Source organism: Schistocerca piceifrons, chromosome 5 (genome assembly GCF_021461385.2).
Source record: "Schistocerca piceifrons isolate TAMUIC-IGC-003096 chromosome 5, iqSchPice1.1, whole genome shotgun sequence".
In the NCBI taxonomy this organism is placed as follows: Eukaryota; Metazoa; Arthropoda; class Insecta; order Orthoptera; family Acrididae; genus Schistocerca; species Schistocerca piceifrons.
In genome coordinates this window covers 40,085,155-40,110,961 of record NC_060142.1, presented here as the reverse complement: position 1 = coordinate 40,110,961, position 25,807 = coordinate 40,085,155, and the positions used below count along the sequence as shown (strand labels likewise).

The following is a 25,807-nucleotide window of genomic DNA, read 5'->3' as shown; positions in this document are numbered from 1 at the left end:
AGTAAAAGTAAATCTGCAGAGGTCTTACAGATGTGTGGGATCTGATGGAGTGTGAATCCATAGATGGGAGTTATTATTTTCTTACACTTATTGATGATTATTCACAATATACTCATGTTTATTTTCTTAGTTCCAAATACCAAGCGAGTGACACTTTTGAGGAAAATTGTAAGATGGTCAAAAGGTGGATGGGAAAGAAGATTAAGATCATTAGGTCTGATAACAGAAGAGAATATATTGACCATAAATTGAAGACACTTCTGGCAAATATGGGAACCAGGCATCAAACTACCATAAGGTTCAGCCCATCTCAAAATGGGGTTGCTGAGAGGGCTAATAGGACCATTGTCGAAAAAGCAAGGAGCATGATAACTGATGCCGGATTATCAAAAGATTTTTGGGCAGATGTGGTATCAATGGCCTTATATTTGAACAATATCTCACCTACAAAAGCATTAAGATATAGAACCCCCATGCGATATGGGTAGAAAGGAAATCTGTCCTAAGCAATATAAGGGTTTTTGGGTGTGATGCAATGATGCACATTCCAAAACAGCTGAGAGGAAAATGGGAGCCAAAAGCTAAAAAGTATATTTTTCTAGGCTATTGTGAGAATTTAAAGGGCTACCATTTAATGGCAGAGATGTTACAAGCAGAGATGCAGTATTCTTTGAAAATGGAAAGGACTCTGAAGAGGGCAAGGCTACTAAGTTAACTGCACCTAGCTTCAAGAGTGAAACATTATGTGAAGAAAGGGAAAGTAAAGAACAGGAAGAGGACAGTCAAAGGCAAATGGAGACTATTTATGATGACAATGAGTTTGAGGACAAACCAAATGAAGAAAACAATGTAAGGTGTTCTTCTCACACACCAAAACAAAAAAAAATCCGGATTTTGAGATTACGCAACCCAGTCTTTTAATGGTGAGCCAGCAATGGCAGAAGAAGCAATGAGTGGCCTGAACTCTCAAGAATGGAAAGAAGCAATGGAGAGGGAATTGGAATCTTTATCTCAGAATGAAACCTTTGAATGGGTAAATACGCCAGCAGATAAGAAACCATTACAGACAAGATGGGTATTCACTTTGAAGAGCCTCGAAAATTCATCACCAAGATATAAAGCACGACATGTAATAAAAGGATATTTGCAAAAACAAGGGGTAGATTACAAAGAAATTTTTTCACCTGTGGTCAAGTATGCGTCATTGAGATATCTTTTAGCCTTGGCACCAAAATGAAATTTAACCATTCATCATATGGATGTAAGAACAGCATATTTAAATGGGAAGTTGGAGGAGGAGATATATGTCATTCCAACAAGAGAAGTCGTGAAAACCAGATTGGAAAGGGAAAAGATTTGGCATTTGCAAAAAAAAGTATTTATGGACTTAAACAGAGTGGACATTGCTAGAATTGATGTCTACATAAAACTCTAATAAATATGAATATGAAGTAATCTAAGGCAGATCCCAGTATATACTATACAAGGGGAAGAGAATGGCAATATGGGTGAATGACTTATTTATCCTGACTGAAAATGAAAGCCAAATGAGAATTTTTAAGAAACAGCTGCAAACCAAGTTTAAGGTGCATGATCTGGGAGAAGTTAAACATTATTTAGGTATGCATATCACTAAGGATGAAGAGAGACAAGAACTGAGCATAAATCAATCATCATAAACAGAAATTTTTTTTAAACAAATTTGGCATGAGTGATTGTAAACCCATAACTACTCCATTGGAAGTAGCAGTGAAGTTACATATGAAGGATACAGATGTGGAATGTGATAAGAATGTTCTATATTTAGAAGCAGTAGGGAATCTGTTATATTTGTTTCAAACGTCACGACCTGACATTGCTTTTGGAACCAATGCAGTGAGCATATTGCAGAGACCCAAATGTAAAAGCACTGGAAAGGTGTAAAAAGAATATTCCGATATCTAAGAGCAACTTCTAACCTCAAATTAAGATACCACAGATAAGGTAGTGCAAAACTAGAAGGCTACAGTGATGCGGACTAGGGGAGCGAATTAGGAGATAGACACTCCCCTACTCACTGCTGCTTTAAATTAACAGGGGGCCTCATTCCTGGTCCTGTCAAAAGAAAAAAACTGTTGTATTGCACACCATAGAGGCCCAAGTATATGTTGCTATCTTACACCACACAGGAAACATTGTGGCACATTAATATGTGAAATAGAAACCAATTCAATCATGGAACCTATAACAATCTTCTGTGACAATAAAGGAGCCATTAACCTAGCTAAAAATGATGTAACTAGTGCTAGGACAAAACATATTGATATAAGGTACCATTTTGTTCAGGACAACATTGAGCAACAGAACATCACTGTGGACTACCTGCTCACAGGAGACATGTTGGCTGACCCTCTGACAAAACCCTTGGACAAAGAGAAATTTGAAAAGATTGTGGGGCTATTTGGTTTATCTTGTGAAGGCAAACCACAAAATATATGTTCAAAGGGGGTTGTTGGAATTATGTAAACAATGTATTTCATGTGAGATGGTGGCAAAGTGCATCATGTGAAATATAATAGACCTGTCTGGTACTATTGTACACTCTGAGTTTTATGTGTGTAATATAATGTTCCTCGGTTGTTGTGTTTGATGTATTTTACCTGGAAGTGCAAATATAGATACTGGCACTAAATGTCTTTCACTCACAATTACTTATTCAACTATGTCGACTCTAATACAAATAATGCAAATGTTCTCAAGTTGCACCTTAAGTGGTTTTGTGAAAGTGCCTGCCCTGTGGTACATGTGCAATGTACAGTCTATCTTCTTGAATTAGTGTATTTCTAATACAGTATACAGATGTAATTTCTATGATGTCTCCCTTACATTTATGTATACCTTGACTCATTCCACATCCCTGAAGGTTTATCTTCCAGGGTGAGATCTGCAAACATGATGAGTGATTGAAAGACCTTGTACTAAGTGGAAATGCACACCAATATACCTTGGGCATGTATGAAATTCACAATGCCTCACCAACTAGATTTCATTTGGATTGTCCACTGATAATCCAGGGGGCTTTTGGTAGTGTAATTTCAGAAGAGAGATAAGCCAACAATATGACTTATTCTGCAGCTTCACTGACAGCTACAAACTCAGCTTCAGCTGTTGAAAGGGACACACAGCCTGGTCACTTACTGGCCTAGCATACTACCCCACTGTTATACTTGAAGAGAAGTCCACTTGGAGAAAATGCTTCAAGTGCTCATGACAGTTCATCAGTTCTGTAGCTAAGTCCCATAGAAAATTTCCCTTTGACATTTTTTAAATAAGTTTAACCATTGACCAGTGACAATTTTCTGACTTCTCCAGAAACTGTCACATAGCATACAAAACGAAACTGTTTGGATGTCTTGACACTGTCAAATACATCAAGCATCCCACTGCTTCTCCATAAGGATTTTGACTGTTCATACATATGAACACTTTGACATACAGATATATCTTAGTTGGAGTTCCCACAGCGTTTGCTTCTGCATTATTAAATCAGCATAAGCTGCTTGACTGATAAAAACTGAACTATTGTTGTGATCTTTGGTCAATATACTCACAACAAGGGATCGGTTGGTAGGACATGTTCTGAGGCATCAAGGGATCACCAATTTAGTATTGGAGGGCAGCGTGGAGGGTAAAAATCGTAGAGGGAGACCAAGAGATGAATACACTAAGCAGATTCAGAAGGATGTAGGTTGCAGTAGGTACTGGGAGATGAAAAAGCTTGCACAGGATAGAGTAGCATGGAGAGCTGCATCAAACCAGTCTCAGGACTGAAGACCACAACAACAACAACAACAACTCACAACACATCCAACAGCTTCCACTATAATCCTGAATGCATTCTACATATTCTCAGAAAGCCATTGATGATACTTTGCTTGTATCCAGCAACAAGTCCATCGTAAACATATTAAACAACTAAAGCTTATCAGCATCTTGGAAGATTATTTTGAACCATAAAGACTTTTAAAGAGTTTGCATGGCCTGTTGGTGCCATGACAAAGTCCCTATGGCTGTTTTATGTACAGGCATATTTCTTCCTTCATTGGGCAGTTTAGAAATGCTGACTTCACATTAAATTGTGCTAGCTCCAAACCTTCATTAGCAGTAATACTTAACACTACTGCAACTGTGTCATAATGAGCACTGGACTGATTGTTTCATATTAGCCAGTACCTTGACATTGACTGTTATGCCAAACTAGTAGACAGACTTTATGTTGATAAATTTTCCCAGTAGCATCTCATTCAACATGGGAAATCAACATTTAGCTTTTGTTGCCACCAGTGTACACAATGAATTCTGATATAAGCTTCTCTGTTTTTGTTGCTTTTTCTAAGAAGTTACAACAGCATTAGGTTTATTGATCATCTGGCCACATTCACCAGCAAATATCAGTAATGTTTCCAGGAATTTAACCATAAAAGATGAATCAGCTGGTTTAATGTTCAACTGTTGCAAGCACAAAAGTAAGCATTTGATTTTGGCTATGTGACTCACTATATCTTCAGCTTGCCCTAGAGTGAGGGGGATCGTGTTAACTCACCCTTGCCTCGCTCTCAGTGAATAGAAAAAATATAGTGTAGACAGGTATTTTTCTTTCAAGAAAATGGTTTAAATGTCAGTATCATGTAGTTTTTTAAAAAGCTTTTTTTCAGAAATGGAACACTTTTGTGGCTACTTACAAGCCGCTATTCATCTTCTAAAACATCAAAAATACACCATACCACCATGGCTATATCTCCATCCCCCAGCCCTACCCTTCACTCTACAAACTATTGTATGGGTGTACTTGTATACAATAGTTTTCACTTCAGTACACCTTATAAGTACATTCTACAATGCAGAATGAATATTCTTTTATTAGAATATTGTAAGATTTTGTATGTGTCTTAGAGGATGCTTGGGCTACATTTGTTTTATCTGTCTGTTTCAGATTAACATCAACCCTACAAATTATTTTGAAAATGCTATCAATTTGGTTCTGTTGAACAAGAAGCATTCATACTCTATGTATCTGAAAAATCCTCTCTTACCTCAATATGTGTAAGTATACATGCATTAATATTCTCATATAACCTGTGGTAATTGCATAATAATTAGTCTGGTTTTTCTGGTGCTTTTATATGTTTACAAAAGCAAGTTTTATTGATATCTTATTTAAAAGTAGCTGTGAATGAAACATATTAGTTGCCTGTATCTAGTTTTTACCAAATACAGATACTATCATCAGGTAAGTCTAGGAAAAGCACCTGTGCAAATTACAACTCTCCCACTGATATTTTATCTGAATATCTTCCATCCCTATTCAAAGTGAGCCTAGTGATTGTCTTCTATGCCTCTATGAGGATGGCCAGAAGGTGAGCAGCTAAAATATTAGTGGAAGAGTTGGAATTTGAATGCAACTGTAGTGGAATGGGGGCAGATAAAGAGATCGGTACCATATTAAGGGCATGAGCCACAGCCAACTGATGCAGCATTTTGCCGTACTGGTAGTGTCTTCAATAGTGACCCAGTTCTCCAGCCAATAACCAGCTCTCAGGAAGTTTTGTTGGCACTGAAGCATGCAGTAGTACTTGTCTTCCACACTAACAAGCCCCTTTGATTGTGTGTGTACTTCCGAGTCAAATGAGTAGATCATCAGCATTGCAGGGCTTTGTATTGGCACCCACAGTGCACCAGTATGTGTGGTTGTTGACACTCCTCTGTCACAGCTATCACTGACTCAGCCACGTTGAGAACCAATGACTGCTGCCCGATAGCCCAGCCATCATGTTGGTTTCCTCTGTCGAAGTCTCCACAAGACTGCCTGCTGGGGGGGAGGGGGGGCGGGTCTGAGGTCCTCCCAGCTCCAACACTGCCATTGCCATGCCCCACAGCCCTCAGTTCTGGGTCCAACAGTTGCCTGTCTCACTCTGGCCATCCTGACACAGCAACAGCCAGCTGCTGAAGCGGGCTAAGAGCCAATGCCACGCACCACTGGGCTCCCTCTTCTGGAGTTGCTTACAGAGGTGTATCAACACTGGTGCACCTGGGCCCAGGATTCGACACCCATTGCCTGTCATCTGGTTACTGAAGGCTCACAGCAAATTGTCTGTTTATGGTTGACAATAAAGATCTTTAGCAACATCAATTGCATTAATCATCCATGCACCAACCCCAGCAAAGAATCACTCGCTCACTCCAAACTGCCTGACACCATTACATGTGGTGTCAGAAGCGGGTTAGAGTGGGCTGATACCATTACAGTTGGTGTCATAAGAAGATGTGTTGGAGACTAAAATTGTTGACCAACAGAGGGCAGCAACAGCAGTGATTCATCAGTAGTGGGATGGCACACATTGAGACAGAGTGCTGATGGGAAATGCAATGGTGAGTCAACATATGTGACTGCAGCAAGTATAAGTAGGAGCCACTGCTTGTCTCATGCCACTTGGAGGGTCTTTGAATCCTCAGATTTGTCCTCTTCATGCCATCCTTTTCCCATTATTTTAGAGTTAAACTCAGTCATGGTAATGCAGAGCAGCCTGAGGAATGAACTGATGACATTGGTTGTGTGCAGCCAGTGTAATTTATGTGGGCACACAGTCCCATGCACTGTATCATATGGTATAGTTCGCTGGGTATGTTGATAAAAAGGGCATTACACCAGGTAGTGTACAGAAAGTATGTGGCTAAGGCAAGGCAGAACATGAATACCAAAGAAATTTAGGTCAGTGTAGATAATAGGCAAACACAAGCATGGGTTGTTGTAAATAGAGAGATAGGAGTTTAGTAGTCTGATTTAAAGTTTGCATCATATAGGAAGGTGGCCAAATTTTCAGCTATTCTGCACATACCCCTCCATCAGCCATTGGCAGCCAATAAGATTCCCTCTCTTTCTGAGCGGCTAGTCATGATCCACTAGATGCCGAAAATCTCTCTAATGCATGTTGTACTGTTGCAGTACTTCAAAATAACCAAATTATTCATTCAACTGTTGGCGTTCTTTTTTCTCATAGCAATATGGCTGTGAATGTGTATCTGTAAATGTTGCAGAGTGATTAAAAAAGTGTCAAGTTACAGCAATAAACATGAAGTGTTTCACAAGTACTTGAGGGGATTGCTTAATGCTTTTATAACTTTTTCAAATGTGAATTTTTAGGTAGGATTTCTTCTGTTGACACTTGAGGTCACAAGAGCAGACTGCAGAATCATGTGGTGTCAGCAAGAGAACTACAAGAGGGAATTGTAAAAGGAAATGTCAGAGTTGTAGGAAAATTAGGAAGATTTGGTTTCATGTCATGTGGAAAGCATCGAAATCATAAGAAACCTGTAACACAAATGGATGGTTTTGACAGTGATGTTTCAAAGTGCTCCATGGAATTGTGAATGCCCATCACAACAAAGTTTTGTTACAATTACACATGGCTTTAAAGATCAGACTTCATCAATGTGAAGAATTTTAAAAGGCATTAGTTTCAAATATGTTATGAAGAGAGCTTTTAGTTCAAAGAAGGACATAGACACAGCGTGAACCACATCCCTTCTAGAGATGCATGATAGAAGAGCAGGAGGTAATTCAACAGAGTATTACCTAGATGAAACATGGGCAAATGAGAATCATTTTGGGAAGACCTACTGGAAAATGAACTATGGTACTGTTGGTTTTAAAGTTCTGATAGGAATAGGTTCCCAGATAATTATTCTGCATGATGGCTCTACACTTACCTTTTATTACTTATTGTGCAGCCTGCCTGGTTTGTTGAGTGATAATGTGTTTGCCTACCATGCAGCAGGTCCAGCTTGGAGATTTTCTCCACTCATAGACTGGGTGTTGTGTTGTGCTCATCAACACCAACATGCAAGTTACCCAATGTGGCGTCACCTGAAACAAGACTTGCAACTGTGTGGCCAAATTTCCCCAGATGGGGCCTCTTGGCCATCAATGCCACAAATCATTTCATTACATTTTTTACTTATTGTGCGTGGTCTCCTTCAAAATTCTCCTCCACAATTGATACACTGCTCCCAACACTGTTTTCACTTCTGGAAGCTGTCTCAGTGCGCCTCTTGCTCAATCACACAAAGCGCCATCTGCAAATTTTCTTTTATCCCATCTGCCATTGCAAATCTTCATCCTTTCAACATGGTTTTGAACTTTCTAAATAAAAAAGTTTGCAGGGGCCAGGTCTGGAAAGTACATAGGCTGAGGCGCCACAGTGACTTCGTTTTTTGTGCAGTAGTCACGCGTCAACAAAGATGAATGCACAGGTGCATAGTCATGATACAAGAGTCATGAATTGTCTCACCATATTTCATGCCATTTGCTTCTCACATTTTCTCACAGGTGTCACAACATGTCCAGATAGTACCACCGATTAACAGTTTGTCTCTGTGCCATGAATTCATGTTTCTATCCTTCAAAGTCAAAGAAAATTATGAGCACGGTTCTGACAATTGACCTCTCCTGATAAGCTTTTTTTTGGTCTTGGATAACCTTTCCCAACACTCTATGAAGATTTAACCTTGGTCTCAACATCATAACTGTAGACCCATGTCTCAACACCAATTATGATTCTCTTAAGGAACAACTCATTCTCATTTGTGCGATCCGAAAGATCTTCACAGATTGCAAGTCGAAAGTCTTTCTGGTTTTGACTCATGAGCTGTGGTATGAACTTGGTGCCAACATGATGCATTCTGAGATGCTGTGCCAGGACTTCATGACATGTTCCAAATGAAATGTTACATTCTTCTGCAATCTTTTTGATAATTAGTCTTCCATGGCTTGCACATTTTCATTGGCATTCCTGACATGAGCATAGTCGGTAGATGTTGAAGGGCATCCCCAATGAGGGTCATCTTTAACTTCCATCTGGCCATTTTTAAACCATGTGAACCATTTGTAACATTGAGTATGGATTGTGCACTTATCACCATAGGTTTCCTGCATCTTTGGTGTGTCTCTACAAGTTTTCTTGAGTTTCATGCGCAATTCAATGCAAAATGCCTTGCTTCTACAACTCTGCCATCTTGAAATACATAAACTGTGTGACACAACATTCTACTCAGTACAACACTGAACAATAAATAACAGACATACAGCAGTGAAACTTCCAGAAGTTACACATTAAACACAGGCACATGCAGGGATGCTAACCGCACTTCACTCTGATGCACCATTGGTGCAAAATTAAGAATGTTTCAGAATTTTTTGAATAGACCTTGTAGGTGTGGAGATACAGAAATGCTAAATGAAAGGCATTTGGGCGTCAAAATGGCAGAAAACATCATGTGGAATACAGTTCATGAAAAACAGCACAACAAGTTGAATCACCACTCTGACATACAAATTTGGTCAGGGTGCATGTGATAACCGTGAGAGTGCTACTACTGTCATAGGAAATCACATCCCAGACAATAATTTCAGGTATAGGTCCAGCATGACCAGCACACAGACAGGTTGGTTGCAGGCCCTAAACTGGCCTCCTCCTTACCAACATGTGGCCTTGACTCGCATCAACGCAAAACCAACTTACATCAGAAAAAACAACAGATATCCACCCTGCCCTCCAATGAGCTCCTACTTGACACCACTGAAGTCAGAGATGGTGGTGATTTGAGGTCAGTGAAATGTACACTACAGGGCTTCTGGCTCCAAGCTACCCGTGAAGTAACCAATTAGTAACAGAACTTTTTGTCACTGTGGTGCCAACTGCTGCTGAACACCGTCGTCTTCCCTCTTGATAGAACCATGTGGCCATCTGTAACCTTATTACATGATCCCATTCCTACTCAGTGAGATGTTGACAATGGTGTCTTTGTCACTCAGAGGCATTCTTGACTAACATCAACTCATCACAGTCAATCTCAAAGGTAACTAACACTCAGACCATTACAGTGTGTATTTATAGCAAAGCTGAGCTGCACCCTCATAGTGGAGCTACTAGCACAACTCATATGTGACTGCCATGAGATTTGAACAGACATCATCTTTCAGATGTACAAATATGCCTACCAACTTTTGTTAACGTCTCACAATTCCTTCTTGGTGCTTCAATATTTTTTCCAGTCTCTCTCTCTCTCTCTCTCTCTAACACACACACATGCACACATATGGTGAATCATCTGAAACATACACTGGAAATGAAGTGGAAATGGAAAATGCTATTGATGTGCAGTGTTCACAGAATGGATTGGTATCCAGTGGCTTGTATTGTTAGCCAATAAAAAGTTTGTGATAGTACAAAGAAACTGTATTTTTGTGCAAAAATGCACTTTTTTAAATGCAACAGTGCTTATTGACATAAAAAACTAAAAGTTGGGTAAATTAGAATGTCAGTGGTGTTTGCTGCAGGATTCTAATGTAAGTTGTTCATGAGATAACATGCTTTGAAAAGTTCCCACACTGACATTTGTTTGTGCCAGTCAACCTGTGTAGTTGTTAGGTATGATGTTATTATGTTTGCTTACATTGTGTTTATGTGTTTCTTGAGTGCACTGCGATTTGCTAGTCATTTAGTGTGTGACAATCCAAGCAGAAGGTGGTGAGTGGATGATGGGATTTACCAATGCAGAAAAAGCTGACATGTTCATGCTGTATATAGAGTGTAGGAAGAATGCAGTTCATTCATGTATGATGTATGAGGCACAAGGCCCAACAGACATCAACTATCTCAGCAATTATTATAAATCTCTTCAACCAGTTATGTGAAGGTGGTAATGTAACACCCAGATAATGTAATAAAAGGAAACAAGTGACAAGAGAAGAGGGGGGAGTTAATGTTCTTGCCACAGTTGCAATTGATCTGGACATTAGCTAAAGTGCAATCACATGAGGAACTAGGATGAGTCAGCCAAATGTCCTACACATTTTCCATTGACATAGGATCCACCGCAATCACATCTCTCTCCATTAAGAGCTGCATGAAAATGATTATGAGGATTGTGGTAACTTCTGTACATGGGCATTGAGACAGGATACTCCAGATGTAACATGCATTTTATTTAGTGATGAAGCCACATATACCAATCATGACCAGATAAACACCAAAACATGCACTACTGGTCTGTTGGGATAGTGAACCATCCACTCATAAGCCTATATTTCATAGATGGAACACTGAACATGCACAAGTATAGCAGCATCCTAACAGAGCATCTTCCCTGGGTACTAGAAGATATTCCTCTGCAGACTAGGAGGAAGCTGTGGTACCAACATGATGGCTGTCTAATCCATAGTGCACAAATTACTACAACATATCTTCACGATTCATTTCCAAATCATTGGACTGGATGCAGAGGACCTATATCTTTGTTGGATCATTGCCTGCATTTAATATCTGTAGACTTTTTCCTGTGAGGAAAGCTGAAAGACACTGTCTACAGTGACATACTAACTACACCTGATGAATGATATGCAATGAAATATCCACTGAAATGCTAGCACATGTGCAGAAATCATTTCATACCAAACTGGAAGTGTGTATTGCTGCTGCCAGTAACCATTTTGAACACAATCTGTGATGGTCAATTTTCTCATTAGTGGTCATAATCCATTCAAAAAGTGTATGTGCTTGTGTCTTTCTTTAGTGTGTGTTAACACAGGTATTGTGCAAGTGTCAGTGTGGGAACTTTTCAAAACACGATATCCCATAAATGGCTTGCATTAGAACACTACAACAAACTCCACTGGCTTTCTACATTACCTTAATTTTAGTTTATTAATGTCAATACGCATTGTTCCATTTAAATAAATCTACGTTTGCACAAAAAATACACTTCCTAAATATTATTACAATCTGTTTATTGGTTAACAGTATGAGCCTCTGACTACCAATCTATTCTGTTGAATGGCACTTCCCATTTCCTCAATATCTGTGGTGTACATTTTAGGTGATTCATCATGTGTGTGTGTGTGTGTGTGTGTGTAATAAATAATTCATCACAGCTTAACGAGATTAGTGATGTCCATATCCACAATACTAGAAGAAAAAAATTACTTTCTTTACTCATTAAAGCTGTCAGTGTCTTGGAAAGAATTAGGTGTAAGTAGATGAATGACGAACACTAACTTCACTTAATGAAGGTTTATTCAGCACTTGCACAAGAGCGTGGAGCAAACTGCCTCTGGCTAGAACAAATACGGTATATATACAGCTACAGAACATTCCAGTATAATGATTCTTGCCATTTGTGGATACTTCTAGAATGTACTCAAACCGAATATAGAAGGCATTCTGTAAGCCCATCAGTTTGCGCATGGTAGGCAGTCGTCATGTGATGAGTAATGTTGCACCGACAGTTTACCTCTGTCACGAGATTCAATTGAAAAACTTTCCCTCAATCCGTAATTAACAACCTTGGGCCACTGTGTTTTAATATAATGTCTTCTATGATGAATTTGGCTACCTCAGATGCTTCGGCTGTTTTCACAGCTTTTGTAATGGCATAGCACATCAGATTATCAGTGCAAACAATAATCCATCTATTGCCACTAGCAGATGGTGGAAATCGTCCAAGGAGGTCAATCCCAACATACTGGAAAGGCGTTTCGGCTGGTGGAATTGGTATGAGTCAGCCAGGTGGTTTCTGAGGAACTGCCTTTCTCCTCAGGCACTCTCGATAATGTGACACATAGTGGTTGGGGTTGGGTTGTTTGGGGGAAGAGACCAAACAGCGAGGTCATTGGTCTCATCGGATTAGAGAAGGAAGTTGGCCATGCCCTTTCAAAGGAAGCATCCCAGCAGTTGCCTGGAGCGATTTAAGGAAATCACGGAAAACCTAAATCAGGATGCCTGGATGTGGGATCGAACCGTCATCCTCCCAAATGCGAGTCCAATGTGACACATAGTGACAAACACTCCTAAATAAACCTGGCCAGAAAAATCTCTTGCAGATCCTATCGTATATCTTAATAAATCCTAAATGTCCAGACTCTGGTGTGTCATGGAATTTCTGTAGGACATCTAAGCACATGTATTTAGGAATCACTCTTTCCAAATGGATCAAAGTTTTTCTTGCAAAATAACCAATTAACTACCTTAATTTGTCATTTCACATCCTCTGACTGATTTAAGGCAAGCATACTTTAAGATATATTGGTGTTCTTCTTCTGCTCAGCAGAGACATCCTGGAGTGCAGTGAGACAGTCACTGTCTTCATCAAAGTCTTGATGGTCTTGCACAGGGTTTCTTGAGAGACTGTCAGCATCTTGGTGTTTTCTTCCACTTTTGTACACTATGGTAATGTCATACTCTTGAAGATGTAGTGCCCACCTGGCGAGTCATCCTGTTGGATCCTTAAGACCTGTTAACCAACAAAGTGAATGATGGTCTGTAACAACTGTGAATGGCTTTCCATAGAGATACTGTCGAAATTTGCACATGGTCCAGATCACAGCAAGACATCCTCTTTCTGTAGTTGACTAGTTTCTCTCAGCTTTTGCAAGTGTCCTAGAAGCATAGGCTATAACCTTCCCTTTTCCATCTGAAATCTACAGCAGAACAGTACCAATCCTATACCCACTGGCATCTGTGTGTAGTTCTGTAAGTTCTCTCTCATCATATAGACCAAGTACAGGGTCAGTCGTCAGAGCTTTTCACAGCACATCAAAAGAATCTTGTTGAGCCCCACCCCAGATAAATTTAGCTTTGGCTTTTAACAACTCTTGGAGTCTTTGATAAAATGACAGTAATAAGAACACAATCCGAGGAAGCTTCCCACATCTCTAATACTTTTAGGAATAGGAAATTCTATTATAGATCTCATATTTTCTGGGTCTGGCTGCACACCTTCATTTGACACAAGGTGCTCAAGTATTTTGATTTCTTTTGCTCAAAAGAGACACTTTATTGGATTAAGTTTCAGTCTGGTTTGCTGGAGACACTTACGAACTGTCCTCAGTCTTTTTATGTGTTCATCAAATGTCTCTGAGAACACAATAATGTCATCTAAATAACATAGACATATTGTCCACTTCAGGTGCCTTAGAAGATTAGCCATCATTCGTTCAGAAGTTTCTGGTGCATTACACAAACCAAACGACATTACCTTAACTCATGCAGGCCCTCAGGGGTGATGAATGTAGTTTTCTCATGATCAGCCTCACCTACTTCGATTTTCCAGTATCCTGAGTACATGTCCATGGTTGAGAAAAACTTAGCCCCCTTCACACAATCTAGTGTAACATCAATTTGGGGAATAGGTTTAGTTATCTTATTAACATTCCTGTAATAAACACAAAAGCACCAACTGCCATCCTTCTTCTTGACGAGTACCACTGGTGACAACCATGGGCTCTGCATAGGCTGAATGCTGTCATTCTTCATCATTTTCTCTACCTCATCGCGAATTATTCTCGGCGACAGTTAACTATCCACAATTCACTGAATCCGTTCTGAAATGAGATGACAGAGGCTGGGATGACCATGTTATTCTTCAGTGGTATGCTTCTCTTACATCCCACTACAAGAGCCATGGGTTGATGCATGGCATGACACATGATAGCTACGTTTCTAGCACTGACTGCAGGAATGATCACTTCATCCAGCACAGATAGTCTCAACACACTTGGATGTGCATCTTCCTGTCCACAGTATCTCATCTCATCTAGCATAATCTTCGAGTGATCACAATCTATAACTACTTGAGAAGCTTTCAAAAAGTCCCATCCGAGAAACACATCATGACTACACTCTTGTAAGATGATGAATTCTAATTGCTGTGTATGGCCACTTATACCCACACAAATGACACATCTTCCTGTAGGTTTTACATATTATTATTTATATATTAGCCACCTTCAGCAGAGATGTTTTGTTGTCGACAAATATCGTTTTCTGCAACTGGCGACGGTACTTCTCCGAAATGAATGAATATGATGCTCCAGAGTCCATAAGAGCTTGGGCTGGTCAGCCATCCATGAGGATATTGATGTAGTTTCCTATCATTTTTGTAATGATCAATGGTGAAGGATTTTTCTCTTCAGTGACCTCACCTGCAAGGAAGGTCACACCCTTTAGTGTTCCAGGTTGTGGCAGCTAGGTGATCAGCTGGAGCTTCTAAACGGTGATGGAGACCTTGATCGGCATGTTGGGGAGTGACCTCTCCAGTGGATAGCTTGAGGTGATAGTGACCTATGTCATCCTGAACCCACATCTTCTTGTTCATCTTTGTCATCCCAGAATTGGTGTCAGCTATAATCAGTCTGCTGTCTTCTGGCACAGGCGTCATCAAATATCCGCCACCTTTCTCAACAATAACACACCACATGTCCTGGTTGCCCACAGTGGAATGGTACTGGTTGGTTATCCTCGGTCCTCCAGACACCAGTCTTCCTTGGTGCCCAAACAGGTTCCTCATGCAGCATTGTAGGAATGAAACTTCACCTATATCTCAATTTTTTTACTGTTTTAAAGGGAAATGAAGAATGAGAGATTGGGTTGAATGTCTGTTCCATTTCCTCCCTTATGACCTCTTGAAGAGTCTCAGTTTTTTGCTTGCTGTACAATTCAAGTGCCTTCTGGACTTCCTCACTCTCTATCTGATGACGAACACTTGTGAAATCAATTTCTTCCTCCATCACAGACATCGATACGATGTTTTGGAAGTCATTCAAACTTCTTGCGTGTAATTCTTTTTTGATGCATTGTCTCGATATACTGGCACCATTTTATGAAGTTGTTTACTGTTGAAACTTCCTTCAGGAGTGGGGCTTGATACATGTCCTCAGCAACACCCTTCATGAGATGTGCAACCTTATCTTCCTCCTTCATTCAAGGATCCACTATTTTACACAGCTCCAAGAGGTCCTGAATGCAGGATACTGTTGTTTCTCCTGGACACTGTGCCCTGCACTTTAATTTATTTTCAGCCTTGCACTTCTGTCATTGTGTGTCACTGAAATACTTGCACAGTTCCACCTGGAATACTTCCCAGCTGGTGAACTTCTACTCATTGATCTCATACAATTGCTTGGCAGTGCCCTCCAAGTAGAAAAATACATTCGACAAACACATGGTGTCATCCCATTTGTTAAATTTGGCTATACGCTCATATACCTTCAGCCACTTGTTTGGATCTTGGCCATCATCACCAGGGAACCCAGAAGAATGTCTCATGTGGCGGCACACAATTGCTGTCATCGTGATGTCCTCTTCTTCTGTCTCTGATAGATTGCGATATGTTGAATATGGCTCGAACTTGGGTTTCTTGCCACATAAATGGTGGCTCTGTCATGGCCTGATGGGAGCCACTGTGTTGTCAATAATGTGCGGTATCACAAGTTCCAATACCCAGTGCCTCCACCAGAATAATGTCACATAGAGGAAGGTGTAAGCAGATGAATGACAAACATTAACTTCACTTAACAGAGGTTTATTAAGCACTTGCACATACAAGAACGCGGAGCGAACTGTCTCCAGCCAGAACACATACAGTATATATATACAGCTACAGAACATTCCAGTACAATGATTCTTGCCATTTGTGGATACTTCTAGAATGTACTCAGACTGAATATAGAATTTAAAATGTTTCAGCTCAAGTGAGTTTTGAACTCGGGACTCTCCACCCAACACTCCAGTATCATGACCACTATACTACGGCAACTACACTACTTGGCTTTTTGTACAAAAATATCAATTTTTTTTTCATTTTCCCAACAACACAAAATAGGTATCAGGTGGCAAATAAGTTTTCAGTCCAACCTAAAATAATTTCTTTTTGACACCTCATATCTCATAAACAAATTTTTGTTTAAAAACTAGTAGTTTTAAGTGTAGTTGCATGATTAGAACTGAAAAATAATATGTTTATGTTGTAGATTAACAACCTGTCAGTCAATATAAACAGTTATCTTGGACTTGTTTCAGAAGATGAAGTTATTTAGAATAATATTGATAAGGTGTCAAATGGTGCAAATGTTGACAACTCATCTTAAATGTTCAGAAATGTAAAACGGCATGCTCACAAAATGCAGAAACATAAATCCAGTGCTCCAATATCAATGTAGCACAGTTGGAATCAATCAACCTCATTTAAACCTGGATGTAACTGTTGATGAGGATATGAAATGATCACATTTGCTCAGCCATAGGTAAAGTTGGTGGCAGAGGTCAGTTCAAGGGTTGGATACAGGGAAATTCCAATCAGTCTATAAAGAAGATTGCTTACAAAACTGTTGTGGAACCCATCCTAGAACTCTTTGCGCTTCTGTAAACCATATTAAATGGGACTAACAGGACATGTGCCACATATACAAAGAAGGGCAGCATAAATGTTTCAAGGCTTGTTTTAACCATGTGAGACTGTCACAGAAATTATGAAAAACTTGGACTGGTATACGCTTATAGATAGACATCAATCATCCTGGGAAAGTCTACATCTACAAAGTTTCTTGAGCCATTATTAACTGAAAAATCTAGAAATATACAGGGTGTCCAGATAAAATGTGTAATAACATAAAATGTAATAATGTGAGAAATAACTGAGATATTTCTTAATGGTAAGCTTTAAATTCTCTCCAAGTGTTTTGCAGCATTGCAGGTGAATCATTTGAAACAGTTGTATGAATGCAATGGTGCAGATCTTGTAGATCACAAATTGGTATCTGGTACACTATGTTCTTGATAAATCCCCACAGAAAAATATCAAGGTGTGTAATGTCTGTGCTCCTAGGGGGCCAAGCAGTTGATGGATACCTTTCCCAACCTGGGAACTCTTCACCCAAGAAATCCATCACAGTGTTTGTATGGCATGATGTGCCATCTTGTTGAAAGATCATTTCACAAGGAAGCTGTGGCACAGCATACAGATCCAACATGTCTGTATATGTTGTTGCATTCTTTTTCCATGAAGAAGAAGAGACCTATAACCGTCTCCTTCAACAATCCACAACACACTTTCACTTTTGGAAAGGCATGTTTGCACTCCACCACTATGTAGGGATGTTCAGTTCTCCATATATTTATTTATTTATTTATTTCATTCGTGTTCTGTAGACCCATTAGCGATAAATCGCTTTGATGTAGAACGTGTCATTTACGTAGATTTGAGACATTTTTTTTATAATAATAGGTTGTACAATGAATAATATATTACATAGAAAAAATGTTTACAAGAATTGTTTTTGTAAAACGTTACAAATTACATTGAACAGACTTACAATAGGTCAAAATCAATTCACATATTCTCATACATACATTTGTCCAGTGAGAAATGGTTTTACTTAGAAGATACTATTTAAGTTGATCTTTAAAAGTAGGTGGATCAGTAACGGACATTTTTATTGCCTGAGGGAGAGCATTAAATATTTTTATGCAAGAGTAGTGTACTCCTTTTTGCACCATACTTAGATTCTTTTGCCCAAGATGTACATCATTCTTTACCCTAGTGTCATAGCTATGATACATGCTGTTCATTTCAAAAAGGGAATGAATTTTACTCAAGAAACACATGAGAGAAAAAATGTACTGAGATACTGTTGTGAGTATTCTCAGTTCTTGGAAGAGTTTCCTGCAGGAATGTCTGTAACTGACACCACACAGAATCCTAATGACTCTTTTCTGGGCTATGAGGATTTTGTTTGCCTTTGGCTGGTTTCCTCAGAATATAATTCCATAGGCCATCAAGGCATGAAAATAACCAAAATAGGCAGCTTTCAACGTATTTAAGTCACTGAAGGAAGCAATCACATGAATAGTGTAAATTGCTGAGCTTAGTTTTTTTATACAGCTAAGGAATGTGTAAGGACCAGTTTAGATTGTTATTAACAGGTAGACCCAGGAACTTTGTTGACTCCACTCTTGCTAAATTCCCATCATTGTATTTAACATTAATCTCACCTTTGATATTTTGGCTTTTATGGAATTGAATCAATTTAGTTTTTTCAAAATTTAGTGATAATCCATTAGAGGTAAACCAAAAGGTCTCCTGAAAAATTGCATTTACAGTGATTTCAAGATTAGTATTTGTTGAATTGTCTACCAGAATTGTTGCATCATCAGCAAACAAAGTAAATTTTATCTTAGCCCTTGTACACATTGGAAGGAAAAGTAGAGGACCCAGAATAGAGCCCTGTGGGACTCCACAGTTTATTGTACCCCAAGAAGAGGACACTGGTTCCCCATTAGTGTCGTTCACCATGACTTTCTGTTTCCGGTCCTTTAAATAGGAGGAAAGCCACATCCCAGCTTCTCCAGTTAACCCATAAAATTCTGCCTTTCTCAGAAAAATCTCATGGTTCGCACAATCGAAAGCCTTAGAAAGGTAAAAAAAAAAATTCCAGTTGGAGACATTTTATTATTGATTGATTCAAGGATTGCATTGGTGAAAGAATATATTGCATATTCTGTTGAGATGTTTTTATGGAAACTGAATTGACTTTTACTGAGAATGTTGTTTTTACTAAGATGTTCAAGAATCCTTCTGTGTACAAGTTTCTCAAGACTCTTGGAGAAACAAGTTAAGAGTGAAATAGGGTGATAATTGGTTACTTTGTTTCTGTCACCCTTCTTGTACAATGGTTCACCACTGCATATTTAAGTCTATCAGGAACAATTCCTAGTCTCAGTGATTCGTTAAAGATGTGGCACAGGACTTCACAAATGAAAATGTGTGTGTGTTTGAACACTTTGATGGAAATACCATCAATACCAGTTGAGTTTTTGTTTTTCATGGTCCTTATTATCTTCTTAATTTCCTTAACAGTGACAGGAGGCATGCTAATCTGGGGTGTTGCACTAGGTCCACTTCTTTGTAAAAGATTCAGAGCCTTATTTATAGAACCATTGCACCCTATTTTATCCACTGCAGGCAAAAAATGCTTGTTGAAAATTTTTGCAACATTTTTCACCTTTATCAATGATATTCCCATTATGTCTAACTTCAATATTTTCTGCATTGTTTGAGTAACTACCAGTTTCACTTTTAATAATACACAGATGGTTTTTATTTTGTTCCCAGGATTATCTATTTCTGATTTGATGAACATACTTTTTGCCCTTATCAGAACTTCATTTACAATCTTGCAGTACCTTTTATAATGAGCTCTTATTTCAGGATACAGATTCAAAGTGGCACATAAATTCAATTATAAATATTTTAAATGTGTCATTCACTTTCAGTGCTCTATAAATTGGACTACAGTCAATGAATTGAAGATAACTGTTGAAGATCATGAGAGTTTCATTATTAATTACCCTAAATGACCTTTCACAGACTTTGACCTTCTTGTGGGGGCATATATCATTGACAATTAGCAATTGGCCATCATGGTCTGAAAGACCATTTAGGACTTGTTTTACTGTTGCATTAGTGTTTCTATTCTCATAAATGAAAATATTATCTATAAGACTTGAACAGTAGTTCATAACCCTTGTGGGGAAGTCTACCATGGGTCTGAGGTTGTATGTGTTCATTATATGTAGCAGGTCAGCTCTACTACTATCATAATCTAGAAAGTTAATGTTAAAGTCTCCTAAGACTACAGTATTTTTATTTTTTGAATATATATGGGATAGGAGAGATTCAAGTTGCTTAAAGAACATACATTGCTTCTCTGATGGGGCCCTATACACTGTTACTACAATGAGTGACAGGGCCTTGGTGCTAATTACTATACCACAAGCTTCAAAATGCTGATCAAAACAGTATTTTGTGAGATCTTGAGATCTATACATTATATTCTTTTTTACATATATAATTACACTACCCTTCTGCACACTGTTTCTACAAAAGTGAGAGGCAATATGATAACCATCTAGATTCAGCATATTGATACCCTTCTTTACATGGTGTTTGGTAAAACAAAGGATATCGGCATTATCAATAGTATTACTGTCACTAATATTCATTGTTGACAGTTCTAGTTTACTTCTTAGCCCCCTTATATTTTGATGGAAAATACACAGTTTGTCACATTTAGTATTGACTTTTTGAGGAAGTGAGTTGCTAGGTTTCAAGATGGGTGAGTTTTTGCACATGCTCGTTAGATAATTGATCTTTTGCTGAGTGTCATTTCTGACTGACTTATCTAAGTCATGGTTTTCCCCTTTCTTTTGCGAAACCATAAAAAAATCTTGATTTAGTAGAGCAGGGTTTCTAGGCCTCAAGCTCCTCTTTTGATTGTTTTGATTTGATATGGCAGTTGTGCATGTTTATCATGCCAGAAGAGTGTAATGTAGTCGCATTCAAGAAGCAGACAAAATCAAGGAACACTTCATTTTCATCCATTCATGCAAGAACTGTCTCTGCAAATACCTTCTGTTGCAGCCAGTCTTCAGGCTTGATTTTGTGACAAAGCTGTGATTCATTCACCCACAGGCACGACCTTGTATCAGTGACATCATGTACTGTCGAACAAGATAAATTAACGGCCTACTTGCTTTTTGTATTGACCTACGAGGCCTCCACTGGAAGGACATACTAATTTAACAGTAGTCTTTGGAACTGTGTGCTTCCCATGGTGGCACAACACCAAAAGCAAAATCCCAGTTTCATGAAGCAGCTTGTCCCACTTCTTTATTGTTGCATAAGTGCAAACATCGTCACTTGATCGCTGTCCACACTCATGCTGAAAATGACATTCAACCAGAGTAACAGTATTTATCTCTGTAAAAGAAAGCAAACAAAATACCTTCTACTGTGGAGTCTACATGGTTACCAACTGCTGTAAGCAAACACAGAAAATATTTTTAGGTACTCTACTTGTAGAAGAAAACCACAAATAAATATTTCAGTTATATTTATAACATTTTATATTACTATGCTATATATTTAACCCGGACATCCTGTCCTACATCCATGTAAACATCACAACCACAAAGGCTGCAAAGACAAGATTAGACCCATTATAGCATGCACCAAGGGATCACAAATTTAGCCTTGGAGGGCAGTGTGGAAGGTAAAAATCATAGAGGGAGACCAAGAGATGAATACACTAAGCAGATTCAGAAGGACGTAGGTTACAGTAAGTACTGGGAGATGAAGCAGCTTGCACAGGATAGAGTAGCATGGATAGCTGCATCAAACCAGTCTCAGGACTGAAGACCACAACAACAACAACATAGCATGCACAGTGGCATTGAAGCCTTCTGTTGCTCCATATGTGATTGGAATGGTAAATGGTGTGTATCCTCTGACATTCCATTCAATAGTTTCAGAGTATTGAGTAGAGGCAGACTTTTTCGTGATTTTAATCACATGGTTTTTGTGTGTGTGTGTGTGTGTGTGTGTGTGTGTGTGTGTGTGTGTGTGTGTGTGGTGAAGTTGTGCTTCTGACACCTGCTGTTTAGATTGTCTTGCCACAGTTGCCACACATAGCATGTCCCGTACATGCAAATCTCACATGTCCATACTTTAAAAAATTTAAAATCCAAGATGAAATAATGACAGTAATGTGAAAAGAATGGATTTTTACTCACCATATAATGGAATGTTAAGTCACAGAGAGGCATAACAAAAAGACTTCTACACAAGTAATTTTTTGGCCAAGAGGCCTTTTACTGAATTAGACAACATACACATGCACATTTATGCAAACCCAACTCATACACTCATGACCACTGTCACTGGCTCCTGAGCCCAGAGTTTACTTTAAGAACTTAGAATATACAATGTGTTTGGTGCAGTCAAGTGAAAATGAGGCAGACTATATAATGAGCAAGGTGGAGATACTAATAATACAAGTATGTGTGTTTATAGAAGTGTTTTCTATTGGAATCAGGAAGGAGTGGCATGAACATTCACTGCTTTACCATTTGCCTGTTAGACATGGTCCATGTGAGGTCAGTGAGTTGTGAATGTCCAATTTCAGTACGGAGGCCAAGAAAGAGGTCAGTTTAATAGTGCAGAAGGAAAGTCAGGAAGGGAAATCCATACCCCTGGAATAGAATATGAGTGGTTTAAGTCATACCTACAGAACAGGAAGAAAAAAGTTTCCTTATATGGGTCAAATGATTTAAATAAGTTTGCCACTTCATCTAACTGAGGTGAAATTACATTAGGTGTTCCACAGGGTTCAATCATGGGTTCCCTTCTGTTCTTAATATATGTGAACGACCTCCCTTCCTATCTGAAACTGGAAGCTGAATTGACACTGTTTGCTAATGATACAAGGATCATTATTAATCCAGTAAAAGAAAGTCAAATTGAAAATGATACAAATAAGGTCTTTGCAAAAGTCATTAATTAGTTTTCTGCAAATGAGCTTGCTCTAGACTTTGAAAAAACACAGTACATCCAATTTTCTGCTGCAAACAGTACAATTCCTTCAATAAATATAACACATCAACAGAAGTCAGTAGACAGGGTAGAGCATACTAAATTTTTGGGTGTACATATAGATGAGAATCTTAATTGGAAAATTCATACTTTGGATCTCCTAAAGTGACTAGCTTCATCAACTTTTGCGATCAGAATAATTGCCAGTTTCGAGGATATAGAAATTAGTAAGCTAACATACTTTGCATACTTTCATTCTCTGATGTCGTACGGAATAATATTTTGGGGTAACTCAACATTTAGGCAAAAAGTATTCACTGCTCAAAAGAAAGTGGTTAGAATAATGTGCGGGGTTCATAGTCACACACCTTGTAGGCATCTTTTTAAAAGATTGGGAATTCTTACAACAGCCTCACAATACATCTACTCACTAATGAAATTTGTTCTCAACAACATGGACCAGTTTAAAAACGACAGTGACATTCATGATTATAATACCAGAAAAAAGAAAGACTTACACTATCCTTGCTCAACCTATCTTTGGAACAGAAAGGGGTAAAATAAGGTGTTATAAAAATTTTTGACAAATTACCAAATGAAATAAGGTGTCTGACAGACAGCAGTAATAGCTTCAAAAATAAATTGAAATCATATCTCCTTGATAACTCCTTCTATACCACAGATGAATTCTTGAATAGCAATAAATAAATCTATAAATATAGTATATGAATTTTGTGCCATTTAAGGGAATGGGGTAAATAATAGAAATATTAATCTTTAACTCTGTATTATATATATATATATATATATATATATATATATATATATATATATATATATATATATATATATATATATTTTAAAAATTTTTGTTTCACATGTGCATTTCTTGTGCACTTGACACATTCCACATCATAACGGCTACTGTACTGTACGATTGATCAGTGGAACATGCAACTAACTAACTTATTAACCAAGGGAGGCTGTCATTTTAATTGAAACTTGCTGTGTGGTATTGGTGGATAAATATGATATTGGAGTGCCTGTGTTGTTAAGACGTACTATGCAATGTTCCTTTGGACATGTATGCATGCACATTCTCCAGTATCAACACAAATTTCTATAATAAAATTATTATTGTTGCAGATGGTCTCATTTCAAATTTCCATACCAGAGTACTGGCAATGTAATATATGGCCTTAACACAGTTGGTGAGTTTTTATGATTTTTCTTATGCTATTGCTAAAATGAAACATTAATGTTATGGACTTAACTTTTTATCTTTCTTCAATCAGATTATTGCCAGATAGCAAATGTAACAGTATACTTGTAAACACACTGAACAACCATATGTATGGTTGTACCATACATACCAACCATATATATGTACCATATCTATCAAGCCGATTTCTACAGATACCAATATTTGAATGCTGTCCCCTATTTTGACTGCAAGCTAGGTTGGAATCTTCCTACACGTCCAGTCGAGGGGGGGGGGGGGGGGGGGGGGCTGAAGATAATGTAATAAATTGTCAAAACTGGTAGCCAAATAAAATAAGTTTGAAAATTAGATGACTGATAGCTGTTTGATTTGACATCCTATATGTATGGTACTCTTAATTTTGTTTCAGATGGTTCAGTAAATTTTACAATCTTTTACTACATGTAGAGTTTGATATTGAGATTACTGATGACATATACTTATCTTGTGTGTGATTTTAGTCCAAATAGTCAGAAATAAAACAACACTTAAAACATTTGAAAGTTGCAAATTTCTACACTAAACAAAGCAAAACCAATGTTTTAAAAAGCTGTAGATGTGAGGCACATGAGCAGAGATACATGTTAATTTGCTCAACTATTATTTTTAGTACGTGTGTATGAAAGATTCAAGCCTTAGGAGAACCATAAGCTTTCAAGTTGACTACATAACAACCTCTAATCATGGATAATTTCGAATAGTGGAAAGTCCTGGATGGAATAGCAACAATATGGGGAAGGATACCATATTTACTCGAATCTAAGCCGCACTCGAATCTAAGCTGCACCTGGAAAATGAGACTCGAAATCAAGGAAAAAAATTCCCGAATCTAAGCCGCACCTGAAATTTGAGACTCGAAATTCAAGGGGAGAGAAAAGTTTTAGGCCGCACCTTCAAATCGAAACAAAGTTGGTCCATTGTAATATGAGACACAATTTAGGTCAAATGAAAGACGATACAGCTACAATAGTTTGGTTCGAGTCGTAAGCTTAGCAGTTAAGCTTTACCAGGTAGCCATTGCTATGCGTCAGGCACTTTCCTTTTTCACGTGCTTCGTCTGGTTTGAATCGATTGCTTAGTTTGCTTTGATCTGATAAGTGCCATTTTCTTTGTTATAGGCGTTTATGTCACTCTAAGCTGAAAATGCATTACTGTACTGCGTCATGCATTGTTTGTCGCATTCTGATAGTGCGTGTTTACGGCCAGTCACCGCCCGCGGCATGGCTTGCTTTCGTGCGCGCTACCGCCGCTTACAATTAAAAAAAGAGAGGAATTGTCTCATTAGTGAAACAATGGCAAGTGACT

General features: G+C 38.5%; 1 protein-coding gene across 1 annotated transcript in view; it reads left to right on the top strand.

The window, feature by feature from the left end:
• Positions 1-25,807, top strand: part of LOC124798148 — a 292,835-nt gene that overhangs the window by 209,230 nt on the left and 57,798 nt on the right. The window contains exons 11-12 of the mRNA XM_047261428.1: positions 4,973-5,082; positions 24,388-24,452. Coding sequence (XP_047117384.1) covers positions 4,973-5,082; positions 24,388-24,452 — 175 coding nt within the window. The remainder of the gene's footprint in view (positions 1-4,972; positions 5,083-24,387; positions 24,453-25,807) is intronic.